Genomic DNA, 27,110 nt, shown 5'->3' with positions numbered 1-27,110 from the left:
CAGATAGCCACACTATCAAAAATAGTCCAAACACTAGTTTAAAAGTCAGCATTTTCAGATAGGTCAAAAAAGAGAGTGTTTTAGAATTTCAGAGAAAAATAGCCAAAACCATTTCCTTGATAGTCTAATATCAATCCAAACTCATACATAAATTCTTGATATAAATGAAGTGATAGCTGATAGCCCTCTCAGATATCTCTTGTTATGTAGGGTAAATCAATTAGGCTCATTGTTGCTTGTGATGTCTTGTAGTTTTCAGTAGAATGCTTTTCACATCATTCTTTAAAATCCCAGGTTCTTATTAAGATTAGATTCCAGCTGCCTTTATTAAAGATTCATGAGCCTTTTCCAAGGGAACTGTCTGACCTGCTATTCTGGAGTAAATTTGCAGGGTTATTTCCTCCCACTCACTCCTGCACATATCTCAGGGAAATAGACTTTAATAACCAGTGATCTAATTGAAATATATTATTAAGCAATATTCTTACTAAACACAGATAACAATATGCAATTTCTGTTAAAATAGAAGTTCCTTAGATATTATACAATATAAATGTAGTAGGTTTTGAAGGACATGCTGTCCATAGAGTATCATTTAGTTGATTAGAAGCAGGAATTCACAACTAAAGAAAAATTACAAAATTATAATATTTAATCTGCATAAACACAAAACTTTCTGAATAGCAGGGAAAAGGGCTTATCTTTTCAAGTGTGTATTCCACATGAAATTTTAATACTGTGCTCACACCATATAAACTTGATTCAACAAGGGGACCTAACCTCCTTTTCATCACCCCACCTCACATTTACAGGTAACATGGGATGGGAACAGCTCTTCTGCCAAACATTAAAATGAATAGCATGCAGGCTCTGTCCTTCAAGAGGAGGCTGGCCACTTGTTCAACTTGGTCCTGATTGGAAAATTATGTTAATTTACAGGCAAAAATAGTATGCTATTGGGACCATATATCTGAGGTATAACTCTTACTGGTGATCTATACATTGGTTTTTTGTTTTGTTTTATAAAGTTTCATTTGGGAAATACTTCAATATCTTTTAGGTATTCTCTTTCATATGCTCAAATTTCTCAAGGATGACATACCAATTGTACTATGTCCTTGTCTTTACAGTTTTCAAGGAAAATTATATTCAATATTTTTGCAAAATATGGAACTATATCACAAAGATTAAGCAGAAATTAATTCCCACACTCAGAGGCCTAAAGATGACATACATATAAACAGTAAAAGAAAGGTGTGTGTTTAAAACAACATGCCATGAGGGTATAGTAGACAGTGCCAAAATAACTGACTGAATAGTAAAACAGTTCAGTCTTGACAGTCTTACTTCTGTTTGCCCTAATTGGACTAGTTGGTTAGCTCTAGCATGTTGCATGCATTCATGAAACTGCTGTAAACAAAGGTATACTTTGATAATAACATTCAAGTCAGTGACTTCCTGTGTTTACAATAGCAAACATTCATACAAAGTCAAAATATTTAAATTAGTTAAATATTTAAAATTAAGGCAAAATCAACTAATCTTTGCAACTATTCATTATGGGAACCAGAACTTGGAAGGTATACATATAACATTAATCATATTTTTTTAGGGTGGGTGCCTCAAAAACCAGAAAATAAAAGATTGTCCTGCCAATAAAATATTTTCATTTCTCTTAAAACTGACATACATGCTACACACACTCCCTGAGCTCCAGAAAACTAACATACATGCTACACACACGCCCTGAGCCCCAGACTTCAAACTTAGCACCTGTTTTTGAGCAGTGCACCGAAGGTCATCTTATCCAGTCGCAGGTAATTTGGTAGCAAGTTTGACCAGTTCCAGCACCATGTTGCTGTGGCTGACTGTTGATAAATGGGGAGACACTATTGTTAGTTATTAATCAGAATTAATATGATCAGTAAATTAAAGCTCCAGCTGTGATACACTAACTATGAAGGAGGGAGCTCAGAACAAGGACTTCGACAGATAACATCAATCATGTCCACAGAGGAGGGTGTTTATTCCAATAAGACAGCAATTAATTTATAAATCCATTTAGGGGAGTAGTCATTATTTATAAAAATATAAATCAATTTCTGGATTGGTTATTTTTCCAAGTGTTAATGGCATTTGCCCAACAAGTTTTGTTGGGAGGGTGAGTGTGAAAAGTGAGCACAGTGACTTGCTAGCCTCTCATGTGTGACCTCGCTTTCACACGTGGGTTCTTCAGGATGGATACAAAAGGGAAACTTAGCGAGCACTAAGCCTCAAACTGGACGACACGGCTCAATAAGCTGGACACTATTGCTGTTATTATTTTTTTAAGGAAATGTTTTAATGGGCAAATTATATGGATTTCCAAGTGTAAACAACATAAAAGATTTTCTCTTTTTATTAAATAATTTCACAGCAGAGTAAGGAGAAAATTATTGTGAAAAATATTCTCATAATTCAGAATTTGGTAAGCAGGCTATTTAAATGAAGTAAGGGTGAGTTAATAGCTACATAATTATTTGTGTTTCAGAGCAATCTAATGTGCAGTATAAGAAGCAGCAATAAACTCTACCTTATACAACAGGGTTAAAATCTTACAGGAGACTCTGTATAGGCTCTCTAAATGGTTTGGATCTAAGTCTCCAGCATGGTCTTTGAAATCCAACCAGAGCTATCCCTTGTCACTGCTGATAAATCGAGTGCTACAACCCTGTCATAGAGCAGGAGAATTCGCCCCGGGTTGTCAGCATTTGAAGGTCTTATTCTACTGCAGTATTGATGAATGTGGACGAAAGCTGTAACAGGCATGGTTATGGCATTATCTGCATGCCAAATTAGGTCAGTGTTTTAATTCTTATTTTCATCAGCACTCTAGGTCAAGCAATCCTTCTCTTCTGCCCTGCTAGTTCAAGTTGTCTGTCAAGAGGGTTCTGGGAAAAAAAAAAAAAAAAAAGAAGGAACAAGGAAAAAGAAAGATCAAACAAAACAAAAGCAATTCAATAATTCAATTCACATGTTTTGTGGAAAGATAATCTTTCTAAATTAAATTAATGAAGTACATAGCTGAAACACTGGCAAAATCTGACTTTTAAAAAATATATTGTTTTTATTATGCTGACTCTATTCTAAATATTTTTGCTTTAAAGTCATTAGAAAATCCATTTTAAATTAGGAAATGTGTCTAAGGTTATAAAAAGCAAATTTATCTCATGCCATTTATAATAGGGGCTTACTGTTCTATAAATCATTTAAAGTGCTTTCTAATTTACCTGATACATTCACAGAGGTAGAGAGATATTGTGTAATCATGTGTCCTAAGGGGGCCAACTCTCAAGGGAGGAGAACAGTGATTAAAAAAAAAAATGCCTGGGTCCTTGGGCCTTATGAAGACATAGCCTAACAACAAAAGGATCCAGACAAAAGTTAAATTTTATAGACCAAACATAGGAACCTGTTTAACATGGAAATGAGTTAAGCAATTTAAACACTTTATATAGGCCATATAAATAACAATGTGAATTTTTGCTTCCTAAACAAACAAAAAGTGTGTGTGCATGTAGACTATGCATACAATATTAATATGGGTTGTGCGTTACTTCTGCTATACAGAAACCACACATTTAAGTTGAGTTTTACACTTAATTTCCACATACCTGATGTATCATGTTTTCGCTGAACATCTTATATACATGGAAAGGGTTAAAAACAGGAGGCTGATCTTCTACACTCCACAAGGTCACCTTCAGAGGTTGGCTGGGTAATGGCTTTTTCTCTGAACCATTCATAGCAAACAGTTGTTTTTTTAAATATTCCTTCAGGGAAAGAAGCTCTGGGTCAGGATGGTGAGAAGTACACATTCTCTTTAATAAGCTGGTCAATATCTATTGTCTAGATTACAGTGTGCTTCTGGCCTCGGGAAGACCACAGATTCAAAGGGCTGAGTACATATCACCACCACAATAAACCTATACATATATATATATATATATATATATATATATATATATATATATATACCATCACAATAAACCTATCAGAAACAAGTCAAACCTAATGTATTACATGGTTTTAAACACATTTAACAAATTCTCATATGACAAAGGCATCCTTGGTATGTCCCAATCTTTTGAATAGCCACTGTCTCATCATTGACTTCATGTGCTACAATGGCTGGCTACCAAAACATGACTCCAGTGCATGACCATGTCTAGGAATGCATTGTTCACCCATTCATTAAATGCAGTTGCTCCTTACTCTGGGCTCAGCAGATCAGTAAGCATCCTGATTTTACTACAAGGAGTCTCATTCTGTATAGGACTATTTATAATGCAAACTTCTACACACTTAATTTACATGCGGTGGACTGAAAACTATCAAGGCTCAATAGAAACTCAAAATATGTAATTCTAATCATCCAAGTGCTGGCAGCCTGGACAAGAAGAGACAATCTCCTGCATTATAGCTCATTTACTACCCATAAATAAGTAAAGACGAGCATCCCTAATCAGTTTTATGGGACTCTTTGGAAAGCAACAAATTAAAGTGACTAAAAGAATACCATCAACCTAACAAATGCTTGCCATTAATACATCACTTAATAAATAAAAATAAAGGTTTGCTTGGCTTTTTAATATACCACACTACATTTTTCCCTACCAGGTTTGCAGCAAGTATGTATTTCAGAATGTTAGAGCTGAAAATGACTCCGGGGGTCATCCCAAACCCTTAGCACCCGGTGTGGTGCACAGGCAGCAGCAGCAGCCTCACCTGGGAGCTTGTTAGAAGTCCAGACTCTCAGCCATCACCCAGTCAGAAGCATCCACTAGCAGGAGCTCCAGGGATAGGAAAGCAGTTGAAAGTTTGAAATATTGCAGCTCGGCATGCCACTCAGCATGCCTTAGGCTGAAAGGCCAGAGGATAGCCCTGAGGGCTCATGGACTGGGTAGTAGAGTTGTGACAAGAAATCAAAGATCTAGTCTTTCACTGTGCTCTGTGTACTGTGTCCCTCTACCTTCATGACACACACTGTGTGCTTTTGTTTCACTGTACACTGTGTGTGTGCCTCTACCTTAAGGATGTACATGGTGGGCATTTGTTTCATAGTGTGCTATGTTCCTGTGTACCTGTACCTTCATGATGTCCATTATGGAAGACAAATTTCAGATCCCAAAATTCTAAAAATCTAAATAAAGTACTAATATAGTTAACAACAACTGATTTCTTAAATTTTCTCATTGTTGAACATCTCATTAAATAGACCAGTTCTGTAATGACACAAAGACTCTTATTAAATATAATGACAAATCCATGAGAAAATAATTTTATGACTATGGCATAGAGCAGAAACAAAAATTTTCTCCATCATAATTAAAGTAAGTTTGGGTTTTTTGTTTTGTTTTGTTTTGTTTTTTTTTTCAAGGTAGGGTTTCTCTATGTAGCTTTGGAGACTACCCTGGCACTCGCTCTGGAGACCAGGCTGGCCTTGAACTCGAAGAGATCTGCCTTCTTTTGCCTCCCGAGTGCTGGGATTAAAGGTGTGTGCCACTAACACCTGGCTTATGTAAGTTTTTAAAGGAATAAAAATCTCATTGGAAAATAATGATTTACTTTGGCTACTAACAATTTTTCTTAACTCATTTCCATCGTTATACCTACATTTAGACTTTCCTGCTTCTACTGTTTAACAAAGAGTCAAATTTGCGGCCAATTTTGAAAAACACTTATTCTTGTGTTTTCTCTGCTATGTTGATAATCAATGCTCCTTAAAAATCAGTTTCCTAGGCCAGCTAGATGGCTCAATCAGTACAAGCACTTGTTTCACAATCCTGGCAGTCTGAATTTGATCTCTGGAATCACATGAATATGAAAGGAAACAAAGGATTTCCACATCTCCTCTGACTTCCTCATGTACACACATCATGTGAAGATACACATAGGATGATAAAACAGCAACAACTTCTTGGAACTCTAAAGATGGCTCAGTGGGTAAGAGCACTTGCTGTGCAAGGATGAGGACCTGAACTCAGAACCTAGCACCCCTATAAAAGACAACTATGGGCCCATGTACCTACCACTATGGGGTCTCTAGAGAAGTGGGGTGGCTGAAGACAGGAGGACTGTTGTGGCTGGCTAGTGCCAGCCTTGCTCCAGATTGAGTGAGAGACTGTCTAAAAAATAAGGTGGATCACCAATCAGTGTGCTCTTCCCTAAATACTGTCTCCCACTCTCAACATTCCTTAGCTGCCTGTAGTCCTTTGTGTAGGTTAAGGCTACATTGGCATGTCTACTGCTCTTGTCCTTGTTCATCTCAGGGTTAGGAGTCATGTTAGTGAGACTTTATGGGTGTAACATTCCTAGAACCCAATCTCTCAGAAAACTCCTTGTCCCTCTAGCTCTTAGAAACTGCCCTCATTTCTGTCCTTAGAGTTTCCTATGCGACATCAACAAGGCTCTGAAGGCAACCATACTGAAAAACCTGCCTCACTGTCCTCACAAGAATTGCTTTAGCCAACCTGGTTGACCAGACATGTATGCCACTGAAGAAATGGCTTTCCAAGGGAGGACTTTCAGTTAACCAAAGCCTGGGTTTCCCAAGCAAAGACCACAGCAGAGCTGGGTGTGATGGCACAAGCCTTTAATCCCAACACTCAAAAGGCCAAGGCAAGCAGGTCTCTGAGAGTTCCTGGCCAGTCTGGTTAACAAAGCAAGTTCCAGATGAGCCAGACTACACAGAGACCCTGTTTCACAAGCTCGATATTTTTCTGGTGACTTGAAGTTTTGGTTTTTTATTACACAGGAAATCTACAACTTTACAAATACAAGAATAATGCTTTTAGGAAAATAGCTATGTCTCTCCTCAGAAAATCTTTCTTTTCTACAAATACCAGATTTCACCATCAGCTGAATGGGCCACAAACACACAATTCCCAAATTGCATCTCTCATCTCTCTATTTCAGAACTGAACTGAGTTTATGAGCCATGTTAGTGTTTAAATCATATAAATAAAACCTATATTGTTTCAGGAAGCCTTTTTCTGTACATGCAGAACAGCCAGGGCTAAATAGATTTTATTAATAATGCAGTATGGAGTTTAATATTGACTTTAAGAAGTATTATCACCTCCTTGACTAACCCTTAGCTGCCAGCAGACGCTGCCTCAGGCCAGTACACACCTAATTGCTCGGTAAAAAGGCCGTTTCCCTACCTCATTGAGCCGCATGATGTGATAAATTTGCCTCAGGTACTCGCTGCCACCTGGTTTGTGGCAGAGATCCAGGACCATCACGTTTGTTTTCTGCTCAGTCAGTTCAAGAGCGGTGTCTCCTTCTAAGCCTGGGCTTCCTTCCACCGCCATGAATGCACTAAACACAAAGGATGAATGTGTATCAGTGATGAGGGACTGTAGAGATGGCAAGAAGAGAGACTGAGTGTGGAGAGCAAATGTGCATCTTGTACTCAAAGCACCCATAAAGGCTCTCTTCAAATAGGTATGTCTTCCCAAACCACCGCGACTCCAATACACTCCGGGAACAAAGCACTGAAAGCATTTAAAAAAAAAAAAAAGATCTGAATCGTTTCTTTTAAAAGACTTCTTTGTTGAATTTAAACTCCTATCTATAAATCACTTCCCATTACTGTAATTGCTGAAATTGGTATAATTATGAGATGAAAACAAAACATTTCTTTTTAAGAACATGTAAGAAATAATTTGTATTTTCTCTTTGAGGACAAAAAGAATCGCTGATGCCAGAAACAGCTTTAGTGTTCTGTCTCTTGTACATGCCTCTTTATACCTGTGCTAAACACATCAAAGACAAATTAACGGGCCAGGGGTCTGTGGTTCTAAACAAAGCACGGTTGCTTCGAGACCCCAGTCTTACCATGAGCATTTTCAATTGACCTTTGACACCTGTTGCCTTAAAAAAAATACATACTCCCTTTCCTACTTATTTCTTATAACAGACACTTAGAGAAAATCATTACTTGGGTTATTATTTCCCACAAAAGGGCTACTATCATCCTGCTGGGAATGTAGAGGTTACAGATATGAAGCACTTCTTTTTGAAGTTTTCTAAGTTTAAGAATTATTTGAGTATTAATAAGAGATGACAAAAGTGAGATGCCTCCAACAACTATGCCAGTTCAAGTGTCTGACAGTCATCCGTGGCATATGTTCTGCACACTAACTTTCTTACTACAAGTGCTATTAGACTGTTAGGCTTTGTGATCTGAGTATTTGTAGGCATGTTCATGGTTTAATACTGTTTCCCAGAATAAATGAAATTTACTGTCATGTAATCAGCTGTACGCTGCAGTTCATTGCTGAGATTTTGCCATGATTGTAAAATTAGTTCTGCTAAGAGTCAGTGCCATTGACCTGAGGACTCCAAATGATACCCAGCTGCCGGACATTAACTTTGATATTGCTTCCACATGCAGCTTCAAAAAACCCCTCTCTCTTACAGACATCCCCCCCCACACACACAGGAAATTTAAAACTATGTAAGTCTTGTTCAAGAAAATAGAAAATAAAATGACTTCTACTGACTTGAAAATGCTCATTAGCTAGTGTAAAAATTTTAAAGACATTGCTACACTAACAGAAATTTGCAACTATCATTTTGAAACGGCATATAGGTTGCAGGCAAATTTCTTGTCAGGTTTTGCAGGAGATGACATTGAGAAAGTTGAGGCCCACTGACAAAGGAGGATCTCAGTGTCAATCCCTGAATTGTATCCTTTCCTGTCCATCACTGTGCAGGTGAAGCAAATGATTGCATTCAGTCACTGTTATGATTAATGAGTTCCTCTCTGGATTTGGGACTGCCTATCAATCATGTCATTAGGGAGAATGTGCCCTGAAAGAGGCAGACCTTAGCCAAGGAATAACTGCATTAATCTTAATCTGTATACGCACCCAGCCAGCCAAGTCAGGGTCACCATGATGAAAAACAATAGTCTTCAACTCGACAAATTACTTTGCAAAGACAGACATTTCTTTACTTTTGTGGCTGTGTGTTCTCCAGAATCTAAGTTGACTGTTTACAGCTTGAGAGTTACTACAAAGTGAAGGTTATTTTAATGAATAGTAATGCTTGCAGGCAGCATCTAAGATGGGTGACTCTTAAACTGCCTCTGCTCCAAATGCACTGATTTTTATAAAACCAAAAGCCTTACTAAATGATAGTATGTACTTCCAAGATGATCCTCTTATAGAATTTAACAGAAAATTACTTTCATTTTACTTGTTGCCTATTTTCTTTTAAACAAAGAACCCAGTGGTCAAGCCAAGGCAATCCTCTGACTGATGCAGACATACTGATTTCAAATGTGTTTCTAGATTTTCCTCATAATGTAGACCTAGGAGATCAATTTATGAGAAGATAGGAACACAGACACAGCTATGCAATACACACTCCCACCAGATAATCTAAGATCAGAACCAAGAACAAATATCTCTATACCATACAAGCTCAGTCAACTTGCTAATATAAGTCAATTTTCACTCTTTCAGATATGTACAACAAATAATGTTAAGCCTGAATTTTTGTACATTAGAATGACTTTATGAAATTGAGAAAGACCTTGTATTGTGCTAATTATCTTACTTTTCAGAATCTTTGAGGGCTAGAAAACATTTTAGAAATCAGTAAATCCTCATTTTCAATTCATGTTGTAAAAAACTGCTAATAACTTTTGACTACTAGCTAACCAACTATATCTTATCTAGATAATACTCTACTCAAAGAGATAAGAAATGTGCTGGTGTTTGTTGTTGGTGGTGCTTTTATTAGAACTTAAGAATTACCTTTTGAAGGAAAATTACTTTAGGAATGACTGGAAGTATTATCTTGAATATATCTTATTTATAGGATTTCTAAACCAGCAATATCAAACATTTTTACTCTGTAAGCATAAATAGATCTGCTATTTTTAGACTTCTCTTTCTTCTCTCTCTCTTTTATTATATCCACTACCATGAATAATGACATTTGACCTTAATCTTTTAGTCACTGGCTTCAACCCTGGAATTTGGTATTAGATGCAAATAATAAAGATTAAGAAGGTCACTAACTGTCAATGTTACTGAGCATTTCCTTGACTTCTATTGTCATTTCTTCTAAGTCACACACCAAAGTGATTGTCTAGTCTTCTGTATGACTAGACCAGGGAAACCAGGCTTAAAATAAAATCTTAAAGACTAACAAGGACAAGCAAAATGTATCATTCTGCTGACCAATGAATGCAATGAATTTTTTTTGCCACTGACTGTTTTGGGGATAGGGTCTCACTGTGTATACCACCACATCCGACAGGATACAATGTATTTCAACAGATTTTATAGGTAAAAGATGCTTACTAGATCTCAATTTGATGTTGAAAACATTGTTACTTCATTATTCAAAACAGTTCTTCCAGACTGGCATCACCCTTGAAACTGAAGTTCTGAGAGAGGTATAAAATGACCCATTTACAAGGAATGCCTATTGCTCATCAGATTCTCAAGCCCCAGGTCTTCATTACTGCCATTTACCAGCAAAAGAAATCATATTTCAGGTGACTTTTAGTCATCTCAGGCAGAAAGTTACACTAGTGTCTGTTATACATGTGGATTTACCTTCAATAACTAGGGGTGGGGTGAGTGTGGGGGTGTTCAAGCAATGGACTCACTTGGTAATGTGTAGACCACCTGAACCGGAATCCCTTTATCAATATCATGCACATTTTTTACTTACGGACTAACCCCAACACAGAACTCTACATACATACTTGAATTCATCAGGGACCCTTAAAAATCTTTGCAGTACCACAAATCACTTAGCTGTTGGTGACAAACCTATGAGAAAGCTGACATTTCCATCCTGAAACAGCTGGGTGTGTTTATAGCTTGTGAGTGATATGCCCCAGTTGCCCTCTGGGATTCTTCTATTACCAGATGAAAAATGTGTACCTTTTTGACAATCAGGTACACAGAAAGCAATAAAAAGCCTTTTATATCCATTAATTCTTTCTTAATTCAATCTGTGCCCACTCCATTTACAAAATGCCTCAGGCTATGCACTAGATACCTGGTTGCACACTGAAAAGAAGTGAAACTAAATTCCCCTGGGTTGAGCTACACCCTTTTAATCAGAAACCTTAAGATGGAACCTAAACCAGGACAGTGTTCCAGAATATCAATGGGGTTCAGATTTTACAACAAGGAACATCTAACAGCTCAGTGTTTAGTGGGGTACTTATCTTTTTCTGTGTTCCTCAAAGGTCCTATTATTTTTTGACAAATGACCATTGCTGCCCATCTGACAAGATTTTGTTGCAGTTGTGTAATGTTGACTTTGGTATTGAGAAACCATTTGATGTAGTTGAGTAAGAAACAAGCATGGCTTTACCAGTTGATGCTCAGCGTCCTTGCTTTGAGAAGTTGGTGCTCCAACCAGTTGGGTTTTTGCCGCTCAATGCTCAGTATGACCTTTTGGGTCAGTTGACAAGGGCTGCTTCTCTCTCCTAGAATACTTTCCAAACACACAGAGATTAAAGCCACTTTCTCTTTGCTCCATCTGTCAAGGGAGGCACCTGTTAAACGTTCCACGGTGTTCCCATCCTCAAATATCCGACATATAATTACAATCAAGTTCCAGACAAGCAGGCCAGCTTTCTTCAATGCAGCCAAGTTTTTTGACATTTTTCTCTCAGACAGATAAAAGAAGATTTTAATTGTGGGAGGCAAGCATGCAATCACTGTAGGTAACTTGCTGATTACAATAGATACTGCCTGAGCAGCAAGCCTTGGGAAGCCTGGGAAGAAAGGGGAGAAAGGTATGATTACCGTTAGCATTCTCATGCCATCACATCATGGTCTTTTGCCGTGTGGGGATGTCTAACTTTTGTGGAGAAAATTATTAAGATGAACAAGTGCTTAATGATTTCCAACAGAACTCCACCAGGCATTATTGCCTGAGATTCTCTAAATTTCAAGCATAATTTTTCCTTCTATAAATTAAAATTAGAAAATTTAGACTTATAATTTATATGTTTATTTTTTAATATCTAAACTTTGAAGTATTGGGAAACTGCTAACTAAGCAAAGGTCCCCATGACCTTTGACACCACTGAGTCCCTTTAAATGCTTTCTTCTTCTCCCTTGTGGTGTGTGGCATGGCATCCCAGTTCTTCTCATGATTGACTGGCTCCCCATCTTTTATTCTTACCAGATATGTCACCTCCTCAGGGTGCTTCCTCAGCCATCCCACCCACAGCAGTCTCACCACACCCTTCCCATCTCAAGGGAAGTCTCTTCCTTTCGTGGGAAGCCTGTTTTGTGGCCTTTGTTGTTGTAGTACTCATCACTATCCAATAACTATCTCACTTCCTGACTGTTTTATTATCTGTCACCATTCCTAGACTCGGAGCTGTATGAGGGCAGTGCTGTATCCTTGACACCAGTAAGCCAGAGTTGTTCAATAAATACTCATTGAATACAGGAGTTAGCTGGTTTGTGCTTGTTTGTGTTTTATGCTAGCTCCTTGTCCTTCACACACCTGAATGCGGTACTTGCTTGGTGGTCACTGGCCTTTGGTCTGATGACTGTACACGATGCCATTTCCTTTGTGCTATTTCTTTGAAGGATGTGTTGATGTTCTGTCTCTAAAGCAGAATTTCCCACCATGGGCATCTGAGAGCTGGGTAATTGTTTGTTGTGTAAAGCTGTTCTGTGCATGGAGGGATTTCTGGAGCATTTATGGTTTCCACTAACTAAATACCAGTAGCGTCCCACCTCAGGTGTGACAATAAAAAATATCTCTATTCCCTGGGAGCATATAAGCTCTTAGCTAAAATCTACAATTTATTTGATTTTATGTTATCTTACTTTGAGATAGGGTCTGATGGATGCCAAGGATGTGATCAAACTTTGGATCCTTCTGCTAGCACGCTCTGCCAAGCCTGGTTTTATGAGGTGCTGGGGATCAAGTCCAGGATTGGTGCATGCTAAACAAGCACTCTTGAACTGTATTCCCCAGTCTGAAGCTCACTCCTTCAAATGATTCTAGGATTTTTAGTCTTGGCCTTCCTCCAGGGTAGCAATGTCACAAACAAACTCTTTGCTGGGACCCCACATCTCTGTTTTTTGTCACTTAACTCAATACAACCAATACAACACCATCCTTCAACTGATGTGGCTCTCTGGCTTCTCTTATTCTTTCCCTCCTTTCCTTTGAAATGTCTTCTTGTCCTTCTTAGCTACCCAAGGATCAGCACTTATGAATATTCTCATCTGCTCAGCTCTGATATTCTATTTTCTGCTTACACTAACATAGGGTACCCCAATAATGGCAACATAAACACCTTGTGACATGCCATTTATTTTATATTCCCTTCATCAAAAAAGGAGGTCAAACACAATCCCAAACAAACAGTTCCAACTAGATAACAAGTATACATTGCTAATTCTCTTGTACCTGAACTTCTACTGAAATTTCTAACTGTTAAGATCCCAGGAACTCAAACCCTTAACTGAATTTTGCTTAGGGTTGTTTCAGAAGCTTCAGGTTGTTGCCAAATAAGTCCATTCTAAACACGAAGGCACTGAGTCAATGGGAGGTTAACAGCACACGGAGAAAGTCTATTAACAATAATAATTCATTTGTCTGTCCTAAATGAGTCAACATCTATTCAAATTTTAATAATCCATTTCAGATCTGAAAGACTATGGGCTAGCCAACTACAATATGGTAGATAGGTTTATGTCTACCATTTCTTTCTTTCTACATAGCTCGCACTATCATGGCATATTTGTGTATTAAAATATAAATTAGTTACTTAACAATAAATGAAGGAAAGGCAAATAAATGTCTATGAAGATGGAGGTTTCTGTACTGCCAGGTCCTGCCACCTTTCAGGCCCAAATAAGCACACAGAGACATATTAATTATTTTTTATTTTTGTTTAAATTAGAAACAAGCCTGCTTCACATGTCAATCCCAGCTCTCTCTCCCTCCCCTCCTCCCCTGCCCCTGATCAACTCCCCCAACCCCCCCATCCTCATCCCCCTTCGGCTCCCCAGGGATGGTGAGGCCCTCCATGGGGTATCCCCGAAGTCTGAAACATTAAACTGTTGGTCGATGGCAAGGGCTTCTTACTGGCTAGCTCTCTCTTAATTATTAACCCATAACTAGTAATCTATGTATTTCACATGGTCTTGGTTTACCAGAGAATGCCCAGTCCTGTTACTCCTTTGGTGGCTACATAGCATCTCCTCAAGGCCTCCCTCTCTCCTTCCTCCTTCCTCTTGCAGCCCCACCTACACTTATTCCCTGGCTACTGGCCAAACACTGTTTTATTCATCAACCAATAAAGGAAACATATATACAGAAGGACCCCCCCATCGTTTTTATATTAGTTTTTAGTATTTTATTATAACTGTCAAATATCAGTAACTTGATGTTAATACGTAACTTAATGTGTTTTGTTTTTATAATGTCAGCTTAATATTACATAATACAAACATCACATTCTAAGTTCACTTAGTTTCATTAGCTGTTCTAGTTTTTTTAAGGCATTATAAAAACATATGTAAGTCCTATGAGTACAACTGTAGAATGAGTTGTGTTCTCAAAATTAAGACTTTTTCCTTTTAGTCTTAACCAAAAGACAGATAAATCTGTGGCTTCAATTTGTCAATAAATACCCACATTCCATGAACTCAATTCCTGTCCTTGCAAACTCACAGGAAAACATGACATTTTCATACTAGTAAGATAAAGGCCCAATGATCACTCAGATAGTTTATTTGGTGTACTTTTAAAAAGGTTAGAAAATATGTCTCTTAAGTTTAAAAGTGTACAGATGTTTTATTGGTAATATTGGTTTTATAAAACTGATACTTCTAGTTTTTGAAAATAAATTGCAACAATAGCTTTTGTTACCCTTCATATGTTTTTGCCACCAGGATTCTTTTAAAGAATCTTCCTAGGAGCAGTGGCTTTGGGGCCTTTTTTGCTGTGGTGCTATCTGCTTGCTCCAGAACCCATTGTTTCAATGAAAGCCAATGCTTCAACCACACATTTTCCCATAAAGCATTCTTTTCATTAAAAATCATAATTTACCACTGATAAAATAATAACTCAACTATATATTTTTCTTAACTTCTGTCAAAGAAATGAAATGAAACAAAAATAAACTAGTTCTTTGTGTATTTGCTCTTTGAAACCCAATGGAATAAATATCAAAAAGTGTGAGAATAATCTGTGTTTTTTATCTCATGCCTTGTGTAATATTCCATGGTGTTCCTTTGTCTAAATCTTTGACTTTTTTTCTACATTATAGTATTTGCTGATGAAGAAGAAAAGAGGAAATAACACTTTACTTTGTCTCTGCAGTGATCCTGTGTTCTGCCGTGCACATGCTAAGAGTAGATGTTCCCTTAGGTTCTGTCTATTTATGTTTTAACAAGTTAGAATGCTGTGTTTAAAAAGGCATCTGTAAGCATTTATTATCATTTTGACAAAGTTATAAAGAACATGATCATATCCCATTAGACTTTAGCATGTGTGTTACAGAGTTTGTCTTCATGTGTTACATGCTTAGTTTTGAAATCTTTTGCTAATCAAGACAACTTCAGACTGAGAGCTAGTATAGCATGGCACAGAACACAGAAGGAAATAACATTCAATAAAAATATATGGGAGTTCATATTTGAGGTAGTTTCCCTACACTGTTTCTTTCTAAATCTGACCAAATCATTATTTCACTTTATGACATGGCTATGAAAGTGTTCATATTTGCAATGGAAATACATGAGAGAATTCCCACTTTGGCGCCATGTATTCTGTGCTGTATCTCCAGTATTAGAGTACAGAATTGGGGTCAGGGGTACTTATATCTTTTGAGAGAATCAATTTTTTTAACAGCACATTTGACAACATGGCACAATTGTTCTATGCAAGAAGCTAAGGAAGGACTCCTTGCCCATCTCCCAACTCTATCCCCAATTCCTCACTCTGACAATCTTCGTAGAGAATATTATAAAAATTGATTTCCACTGATAATTGTGCATATTCTAGGTGTCTGCACCCATTTTGTTGTTCTAGTTTCCTAGCACCAGGAGGCTAGTATGCCTGCAATCTTAAACACACAAATGTCCACTGAATCAATGGATGACTGAATGGCCAACACATAAATATCATCTGCCTTTAGCAGTGTCCTTATCTAAGGAGGATGCATGTCTAAAAACGTAGAGAGTGCCCAAACACTCATATCCATTTTTCTTATACACACATACCTATAAAAAAAACAAAATGTAAAAATTAAGAACAATAATAGATTAACAATAAATTAAAAAGTAGAATAATTTTAACAAGGTGTTGTAATGAGAGGTATGTGAATGTAGATCCTCTCTCTTGAAATAGCCAAACTAAATACTATTATTTTTGGACTCAAATGAAAACCATAAAAAGCAAAATCATAATAAAGTGTCAACAAAAAAGAGGGGCCAAGAAGTCCTGATAAGAGGTCCCTAAAGTGTTTCAGAACACAGAGCAACAATATTGTCATTCCTGTTCAGAATGCACAAGATGCTCTGTAGCTTCACTTCCTCCCGTAACTTTGTTTCACATGATCTGACACTGCTTTGACTGTCTATAGGATGCAACTCTACACCAACTTATAATGTTATGAAAAATATTAACTAGCAAAGAAGACCCACATCTGGTATATGTAAAGTGAGCACTTCTTGGCTTAGAAAAGATATTTTCATAGAATGAATGAATCTTAGAAAAGAAATTTTTGTAATAGATCAACAAACAGTGCTCATTAAGTTGTGTATATCATGCTTCCTGGATCCCCGAAAGTGAATGGCATATCTAAAAGCCAGAAGAAGGAGATCTGCAAACAATGGGAACAACTTTTAGATGAGGAAGAACTCACCCAGTGAAAAGGTGACATTTTCCAATTTCAATTAAATATCTTTACCAGATTCAAAGGCAGTTTGATAGGACTTGAACAAAATCAAAGCATTACTAGAAAGGTCACACACAGACAACTGATTTGCATGTGTACGAAGCCTGGAGAGCAAGAGCTCCACTATTCAGTGTCTCCTCGGAGAAGAATGAAAGAAAGACTACACCCTTCAACTCCTTTTTGTGGGGTCCAGTTGGAATGATTTATTGTGGAAAGATTTTCCTCCCATTTGAAAACCACTCTTCTTTAAAAATGAATCTGAGGCCGGGCGTTGGTGGCACACTGGGGAGGCAGAGGCAGGTGGATCTCTGTGAGATCGAGACAAGCCAGGTCTACAAGAGCTAGTTCCAGGTCAGCCTCCAAAGCCACAGAGAAACCCTGTCTCGAAAAACCAAAAAAAAAAAAAAAAAAAAAAAAAAAAAAAGAATCTGAAGACATTTTACTTTAGAAAAGGGAAGATTCACTCAAATAAATAGTATAAAGTGAGAATGTAGAGATAAAAGATGAATGAGTCAAGCACACTTGGTAGAAGGACCAGTAGGTTCAGGACAGAGCCACAGTCTGGGGGAGAGACGTCCTATCAGAAAATTATCTACAACTACCAAAGTAGGTGACACCTAAAAGCTGGGTAAAGGAAAAGGAAACAAGACAGATAAACAATGTAAGAGTGGGGGGGCACATGGAACATTTAAAGTAAGTCAAGGTCATGTGACTTCTGTGACTACTAACACAAAAACAAAAGATAAAAATTCTGAATCACTGATAGGCAACCAAGGAGAGATGGGAGAGGCTTTCCCCAGGGAGCACACCAATTGCTTGTCCAATGCCAAAGGTCAATCCTGAAAACATATATACAAGTATCATTTTACAGACAGGAATATATATGTATGTGCATATACTTATTCATGCAATAACAATTAGCAAAAGAAAAAAAAGATGCCATGAATTTGAGGGACAGACAGTGGGGAGGGGCAAATGGGGGAGTTTGGATAGAGGAAAGAGAAGGGACAGATGTACAGATGTGGTAATCAAATTCTAATCTGAAAAATAAAAATAAATAAAATAAATTTTAAAAACTTGTGAATTACTAACAAAATAAGACGATCATTTGAGGCATTTTCATGCCTAGCTGCATTGTCTGTGTGGCTCACAGCACAAAGAGAATGAAGTCCTCCCTGGCCCCCCTGCCACATACTTGTTGAAAGGAAAATTAATGCCATTCATTGGAGTTGTGACTTTTAGAATTTTATTTAACTGAATAGCCTAAGAGACTGTTTCTTTAGGGGACACTTTCTTAGGGAACTAATATTCTCACCTTTATTTGATTCTTTCCTTCGGGATCCTCTTGGAATATAACCCCATGCCGGTGGAATGGTCTGAAGCAGATGATCAGGGACACGGGGCTTGTTTAGGTTTGTCTCACTGTTTCGCCCACATCTCACCAGGGATATCACCTGCTGCACAGTGTCCTTGACAGCGTCCATCAGTGCCAGTCTCAGACAGCGGATGACTTCTGGCTGGGACTCTGTGTATACTGAGACTTTAAAATCAAGAAGCATATTATGGTTAGCAGAGCCTGGTCACCAGCTGTGCCTTGTTCATGTGGGAAAACTGTTTCACAGTTACCCAGTTTAAATCTACAGAACAGGAAAGCTGAATTTAATTAGAACATCATATAATTGACAATCAGCTCATAAAGCATTTGAAATAGAGGTTTCCACAACCTGGCAATGAAAGAATGCCAGTTATGACCATGGTAAGCTGTGGGACTGGCTGATAGCTTTGGACTCTGTGGGTGGGAGAGTAGCTGTATAACCTTTATAGAGAACCACTTCTCAATAATACCTAACTCCATAAGCCACTGGTGTAGCTTAGCTGTGGAGTGTTTGCACCTGAAGACCCTGGGCTGCAACACTACACCCCTGGCACTTGAAAAAAACGTCACCGCAACCAACATCAACAAAGCTTTAACATTTTACTTAAATATTGACTCACTCTTTTCTGTGAAACTAAATCCTAAAAAAGTGAGACTGTCACTGCCAGAGAAGCTAGTAAACAAGGAGGACCCTAAGAGAAACATACATGGTCCCCTGGAGAAGGGGAAAGGGACAAGATCTGCTGAGCAAATTGGGAGCATGGGAGGAGGGGGAGGGAGCCAGGAGAATGAGAAAGGGAGAAGAGGAGGGGTGAGGACATGAAGAAGCAAAAAGGTTGAGTTGGGGGAAGAATGGAAGAAAACAACAAATGAGATACCATAATAGAGGGAAACATTTTAATTTTATAGAGAAATCAGGCACTAGAGAAATAAATGTCTGGAGATCTACAAAGATGACACCAACTAACAGTCTAAGCAACAGAGGAGAGGCTACCTTAAATGTCCTCCCCTGATAATGAGATTGATGACTGACTTATATGCCATCCTATAGCCTTCATCCAGCAGCTGGTGGATGTAGAAGCAGACACCCACAACTAATCACTGAACTGAACTGGAATCCAGATGCAGAGAAGAACGAGTGATGAATAACAGGGTTCAGACAAGGCTGGTGAAATTCACAGAAACAGCTGACCTGAACAACCGGGAGCTCTTGGTCCCCAGACTGATAGCTGGGAAACCAGCATGGGACTGATCCAGACCCCAGGAACATGGGTGTCAGTGAGGAGAACTTGGAAATCTATGGGACCTCCTGTAGTAGTTCAGTACTTATCCCTAGCATAGGTGTGGACTTTGGGAGCCCATTCCACATAGAGGGATACGCCCTGAGCCAAGACACATGGGGGTGGGCCTAGGCCCGATTCCAAAGGATATGATAGACTCTGATGAACCCCTATGGAAGGCCTCACTCTCCCTGGTGAGCAGAAAGGATATATGATAGGTAGGGTATTAGTTAGGGGGGTGATAGGGGACGATGGGAGGGAGAGGGAACTGGGATTGACGTGTTAACAAATCTTGTTTCTAATTCAGATTTAAAAAACTAAAAAAAAAAGAAAAGTAAAATACTTAGATTTCCATTATTTTATATGTAATTATATATATAATTCATATGCATTTGCTTACACATTATATATATATATATGTGTGTGTGTGTGTGTGTGTGTGTGTGTGTTTGTATGTATGTATGTGTGCATATATAGTGGATAGTGGATCATACTCTTCATTATACTATAATGATCATAATACATAATATATTACTATATTATATTGTTAATAATTTTAATAGTCTAAAGGTAACTATAGTCTTAACTGTAAATAAAAATAAAAGTTTAATTAAAAAAAGAAAGTGAAACTGTAAAGAACATAAATATGAGAAACCATCTAAACGTCCATTTAGCTCTTATATTTATCTTCACAATAAAGCCTACTGGTGCACAGCTAGAAAATAAAAGAAGGTTATCAAAGAGTAAGGTACCCCCATTTTATTAAAATACCTATGTATATACACATAAACTAGTAAGAAGACGTGCTGTGCAATGTAACAGAGGTTGTCGATGGTGGGCTCTCAAGTAATGCTCCTTCCCTTTCTTTCTTCCCTTTCTCTTTCCATCCTTACATCCTGCCTTCCTTTTAATTAAATGTAATTACCCACCATACATAATAAATGTGATGAAAATCTGGCTTGGTTATTTGATTTTAATAGGACTACTAAACATGAAGGCTGTTGTTCAAATCAATAAGGAAAACATCTCTGCTCTTCCCTAGAAAGCATTTTTCAAATGACTAGTTTGTTTAATAATGGCTTGTTGTTAAACCACCATGGTAAGAAAGATCTTGGCAATGGCAAAATTGATATTTAATTTGTAACATAGTATTACCTCAGGCATTCAAAATGTTGTTCTTTACAGAAGTGGTTGAGGGTAAAACTATATGTTTTTGTTGGTTTATTTGTTTTCTCGAAATTCAAATTAACTGGAAGGTGGCTACGGACACTAATTTCCCATATCAATAACTGATATCCATTTTGGTTACTCTCTAGATCTGTGGGCAAATAGAGCTCATTTGAAAATTCCAGCAAGTCCTTTATTTAGTTTTATTTAAGAGATGTTTTTGTTTGTTTTGGGGCTTCGTTATTTATTTATTTATTTATTTATTTATTGAGACAGCGTTTCTTTGTGTAGCCCTGACTGTTCTGAAACTCACTCTGTAGAATAGCCTCAAACTCACAGAGATCCTCTGTCCCAAGTGCTGGGATTAAAGGCATGTGCCACCACCACCCAGCGATGTTTTCTTTTTTTATAAATAAAGTTGTCATGTATTGAAAATGACAGAGAAAACAGCTCTCTAATAATTATTGAAAATAAATTAATTACTTTGTATAACACACTGGAATAGTGGTGCATCTGTGTTAAGTATTAGTTGGCATTACTAATACCTAAGAGGGTTGGTTTCAGAATTGCCAGTGTTCATTATGAGGCCCTGAGACATCTTGAGCCCTGAATGTTACCGTTTTAAGCAATCTCCACCATCCTCAGTCTCTGGCCTCTCCTGTCATTGTTCAAACCCTTTCCACCTTCAGCCACTTTGTCGAAGCTCCAATAAATAGAAGCCAGACATCAGCTAATGTCTTAGAATCTTAACCTTAGTTGATCACCTCTTCTGGTCAATGGAACCTTAGTGTGTAACATTGTAACTATGGACAAACAAACATGACCTTACTATCTAGTCCACGCCTGCAATTCTAGCTCTTGGAAGACCCAGGGAGGAAGACTTGTGAGACTTAGGAAGTCTGTTTTTTCACAGAGATTTCTAAAGCAGCCAGGGCTATAGAGACAGAACTTTTCTCAAAAAGGGATTGGTGGCAAGATGACTCAGTGGTTAAAGGTACTTGCTATCAGTCCCTGGAACCTACAAGATGGGAGGAGAGAGCATTCCCCTCTGACTTCCACATGAGACACACACACACACACACACACACACACACACTAAATAAAGTGGAAAAAAAAGAAGTTAAAGTAGTTACTTAAACCTCTAAGATAAATAGTGTAGAGAAAACATATAACAGTTCCAACTCCAGCTGCTATATGGCCATGTATTAATTCTATCTAATCAACAGAAAAGGGGGAAGCAAGAAAATTATCACTCAATAATGATTTCTAATTTGATTTTTCTGTCATAAATAATGTTAAATTTAATATTACATTAACTGGAACAAAAGCAAAGAATCAAAAACTTTGGGTTGTATCCTATAATTTAAAGAATTTATCATCATCATCTAATTTTATAATGAAAGATACATACATACATACATACATACATACATACATACATACACACATACATACATACTTACAACCATGCACACATACAAGTGAGAGACTAGGAGTGGACAGACTCCCTGGTAGACAGACAGACAGGGAAAGGGACCATGGCTGGGTAACTAAGGTGGCAAATCTCCAAGATGGATAGCATCTTCTACAACCTCCTGACTTTCTCAGCCTTTGCTGATGGACCCACTCAAGAAGTTCAAGACTGGATCAGGACATGTCACACCACAGTCCCAGGCCAATCAACCACCCTAGCCTTCTTCAGCTGAGAAACCTTATATTAACCAAGGAGAATTCTTTAAAACTCCAGTCACTGAGAAGAGACTGGAGTTTGGGCTTCAAAAGTACCCCCTGTGCTTTGTAGGTCTTAATGTGTGTGCTGCATGTGTGTGTTTGTTTCCCGCTTTTCTTCAGCTGCTGGTTCTGTTTGCAGTGCTTGAGATTTCTCTGCTACTACCCTGGCAAACTTCAGATTTTTCATGCCCATTAATTCTTTAACTGGCAGATAAAAGGAATCTGATCAAGCTCCTTAGATTATATCACAAGCACACACAAGAGACATTTAAAGTTTTCTAAAGGTACAGTCCCACTAGAGACACACCACAGTTGTCCAAACACAAGGCTTAGATAAATGAGTACAATGTAGAACAGAGATAGCCTTAAACTTCTGAAATGCTATAACATAGAATTAGGCTGCAGCTACTTATAGGGTAAAGAAGAAAAGTCACTGGGATAAAAAGACAGGCCAATGCAAACCAACTTTACTAACAAGAAACCATTAATCTATGTGTACATTCTAAAGAGCTCTTACGGAGGATTTGTGAGACTGAGAAAGATGAGCAGAAAAAGATGTAGCATCACTTCTCAAGTTAAATTTGGAAATTCTGATAATTCCCTGAGAGCTTCTTAACAGCTGTGAGAGTTAATCAAAGAGATTCAGAAAACTAAGGCTAATGCTGCATGGAGAAGCAGTGGTTATTGGGTATATAGTTCAGGGCATTTTTGACAATAGTTTCCTCATTACAAACCAATACTCATCTTAAGAGATGGCTGCAGTCCTCTGCCCTCTGCTTGAGGTGAGTGAGGGCTCTGCTCGGGGACCCAACTCCCTACACCCACTTTGGACCTTCCTGGGCCTGCCCCTCATCTAGAGTGTCTCAGACCCATCTGCAACCATTATGAGACCCATTGGAGTATTGGACCTGCTTGAACCTACCAGAAGAGAACCTTGGATATGTACCCACCATGAGAGGAAGAGAGCCCCCATGTGCACCCACTGGAAGAAGGGATGGGAAGAAAACAATATAAAAACACATTCAACAACAGAAAAACCAATATGACACCACCAGAGTCTAGGGACTCTACATCAGCAAGACCTGAATCAGATGAATCAGAAGAGAATGACCTTAAAAACAACTTCATGAAAATGATAGAGGCCATCAAAGAGGATATGAGTAAAAATCCCTTAAAGAAATGGAAGAAAAAACCAAACCAAAACATGCAAGAAATCAACAAATCTCTTAAAGAAAGCAAGGAAAACTAAGAAAAAACAATCAAACAGATAAAGGAAACAATTCAAACTGTTTAAGACCTGAAAACTGAAGTAGAGGAAATCAAGAAAACACAAACTGAGGGAAAGCTGGTAATAGAAAAGCTGGGTAAATGATCAGGAACTACAGATGTAAGTACCATCAACAGAATACAAGAGATGGAAGAGAGAATCTCAACTGCTGAAGACTCACTAGAGGAAATACAATCATTGACCAAAAAAATCCCAAGTCCAACAAATCCCTAACACAAAATATACAGGAAATATGGGGCCCCGTGAAAAGGCCAAACCAAAGAATAATAGGTATAGAAGAAGGCAAAGAAATATAGTTCAAGGGTACAGAAAAACATATTCAAAATCATAGAAGAAAACTTCCCCAATCTAAAGAAAGATATGCCTATGAAAGTACAAGAAGTTTACAGAACACTAAATAGACTGGACCTCAAAAAGAAGTTCCCTCACTACATAATAATCAAAACACCAAACTTATAGAATAAAGAAAAATATTGAGAGCAGCAAAGGAAAAAGGCCAAGTACCATATAAAATAAAGGCAAACCTATCAGAATTACACCCAACTTCTCTATGGAAACTGTGAAAGCCAGAAGGTCCTGGATAGATGTCCTACAAATGAAAAAGTAACATGGATGCCAACCCAAACTACTGTACCCAGCAAAGCTTTCAATCACTATAGATGGTGAAAACAAGATATTCCATGACAATACCAGATTTAAACGATACATATCCACAAATGCAGCCTTACAGAAAGTACTGAAAGGAAAACTCCAACACTAGGAAGATAACTACACTCACCAAAACATAGGAAATAGATAATCCCACAACACCAAAAGAAAAAAAGGAGGAGGGGAATCCACACGAATTACCACCACCACCACCACCAAACCCAAAACTAACAGGAATTAACAATCAATGGTCATTAATATTCCTCAATGTTAATGGTCCAAACTCACCTATAAAAAGACACAGGCAAATGTGAATACGAAGACAGAATCTATCCCTTTGCTGCATACAAGAAACACATCTCAACATCAAAGACAGATATTACCTCAGAAAAAGGGTTGGGAAAAATTTTCCAATCAAATGGACCCAAACAAGCTGGTGTAGCAATCATAATATTCAACAAATTAGATTTCAAACTAAAATCAATCAAATGAGATGAAGAAGGCCATTTCATATTCATCACAGGGAAAGTCCATTAAGATGAAGTTTCAATTCTGAACATCTACGCCCCAAATACAAGGGCACCCACATTCATCAAAGAAACATTACTAAAGCTCAGATCACACATAAAACCTCACACACGTATAGTGAGAGACCTCAACACCCACTCTCACCAAAGACAGGGCCATCAGACAGAAACTTAACAAAGAAGCAAAGGAACTAACAGAAGTTATGACTCCATAGGGATTAACAGACATCTATAGAAAATTCCATCCAAACACAACAGAATATACCTTCTTGTCAGCACCACATGGAACCTTCTGTAAAATTGAACAAATACTTGACAACATAGCAAACCTCAACAGATACAAAAAAATAAATAACCCTCTGTATCCTACCGGATCACCATGGTTTGAAGTTAGAATCAACAACACAAACAGCAGAAATCCTACAAACTCATGAAAATTGAACAATGCTCAATTGCACCATACCTGGGTGAAGGAAGAAATAAAAAAGAAATTGAAAACATCCTAGAATTAAATGAGAATGAAGTTACAACATACCCAAACTTATGAGACACTTTGAAAGCAGTGCTAAGAGGAAAGTTCATAGCACTAAGTGCCCACATGAAGAAACTGGAGAATAGTCACACTAGAGAATTAATAGCACAACTAGAAGCTTTAGAACAAAAAGAAGCAAACTCACCCAGGAGGAGCAGATGCCAGGAAATGCTTAAATTGATGGCCAAAATCAATACAGTAGAAACAAAGAAAAAAATACAAAGAATCAATGAAACAAAGAGTTGGTTCTTTCAGAAAATCAACAAGATACACAAACTTCTATCCAAACTAACAAAAGGCAGAGAGAGAGAGAGAGAGAGAGAGAGAGAGAGAGAGAGAGAGAGAGAGAGAATGCTAATTAACAAAAACAGAAATGAAAAGGGGGACATAACAACAGACACTGAGGAAATCCAGAGAATCATCAGGTCATACTTTGAAAACCTATACTCCACAAAATTTGAAAATTTAAAGGAAATGTACAATTTCCTGGATAAGTATCACTTACCAAAATTAAATCAAGAACAGATAAGCAATTTAAATAGATGAATAACCCATAATGAAATAGAAGCAGTTGGGAGAAGAACTCCCAACAAAAAACATCCAGCACCTGATAGTTTCAGTGCAGAATTCTACCAGAAATTCAAAAAAGAGCTAATAACAGGACTCCTCAAACAATTCCACACAATGGAAGCAGAAGGGTGGGTCATTGCCAAACTCTTTTATTGAGGCTACAATTACCCGGTATGGAAGCCACACAGACACAACTAAGAAAGAGAAGTACCAATATCCCCCCATGAACATTGATGCAAAAATGCTCAATAAAATAGTGGCAAATTGAATCCAAGAACACATCAGAGAAATCATCCACCATGATCAAGTAGGCTTCATCCCAGGAATGCAAGGATGGTTCAACATACAAAAATCCATCTGTGTAATCCACCATATAAACAAACTGCAAAAGAAAAAACACATGATCATCTCACTAGACGATGAAAACACATTTGACAAAATCCAACACCCCCTCATAATAAAGCTCCTGGAGAGATCAGGGATAACAGGAACATATCTCAACATAATAAAAGCAATACACAGTAAATCAACAGCCAAGATCAAACTAAATGGAGGGAAACTCAATGCAATTACTCTAAAATCAGGAACAAGACTAGGCTGTCCACTCTCTCCATATCTCTTCAATATTGTACTTGAAGTTCTAGAAAGAGCAATTAGAAAACAAAAGGAGATCAAGGCGATACAAATTGGAAATTAAGAAGTCAAACTTTCACTATTTGCAGATGATATGATGGTTTACATAAGTGATCCGGAAAAACTCTACCAGGGAACTCCTATGGCTGATAAACACCTAATCAAGGTGACAGGATACAAGATTAACTCAAAAAAAAAATTAGTAGCCCTAATATACACTGACGATAAATGGACTGAGAAAGAAATCAGAGAAACATCACCCTTTACAATAGCCACAAACAACATAAAATATCTTGGGGTAATGCTAACCAAACAAGAGAAAGTCCTGTATAGCAAGAACTTTGAGTCTCTCTCTCTCTTTTTTTTTTATTAATGGGCTATGAAGACAGAAAGGTGTGGTTT

The 27,110-nt window shown here is 37.8% G+C and overlaps 1 protein-coding gene across 4 annotated transcripts in view; it reads right to left on the bottom strand.

Annotated features, from left to right (window-relative positions):
- The window catches only part of Kiaa0825 (KIAA0825 ortholog), a 443,548-nt gene that overhangs the window by 206,173 nt on the left and 210,265 nt on the right, over positions 1-27,110 (bottom strand). For 3 of the 4 annotated variants that reach the window (XM_027401813.2, XM_027401815.2, XM_027401817.2), the window contains 5 exons: positions 18,273-18,497; positions 11,392-11,797; positions 7,206-7,362; positions 3,654-3,812; positions 1,774-1,868 (listed from right to left, as the gene is read on the bottom strand). In XM_027401813.2, coding sequence (XP_027257614.1) covers positions 1,774-1,868; positions 3,654-3,812; positions 7,206-7,362; positions 11,392-11,797; positions 18,273-18,497 — 1,042 coding nt within the window. Of the gene's footprint in view, positions 1-1,773; positions 1,869-3,653; positions 3,813-7,205; positions 7,363-11,391; positions 11,798-15,465; positions 16,281-18,272; positions 18,498-27,110 lie in introns of those variants that run through there. The other variant, XM_035440466.1, reaches the window with a different exon arrangement.

The sequence above is a fragment of the Cricetulus griseus genome, chromosome 2 (genome assembly GCF_003668045.3).
Source record: "Cricetulus griseus strain 17A/GY chromosome 2, alternate assembly CriGri-PICRH-1.0, whole genome shotgun sequence".
Lineage (NCBI taxonomy): Eukaryota > Metazoa > Chordata > Mammalia > Rodentia > Cricetidae > Cricetulus > Cricetulus griseus.
This window is presented reverse-complemented; position numbering and strand designations above follow the sequence as displayed.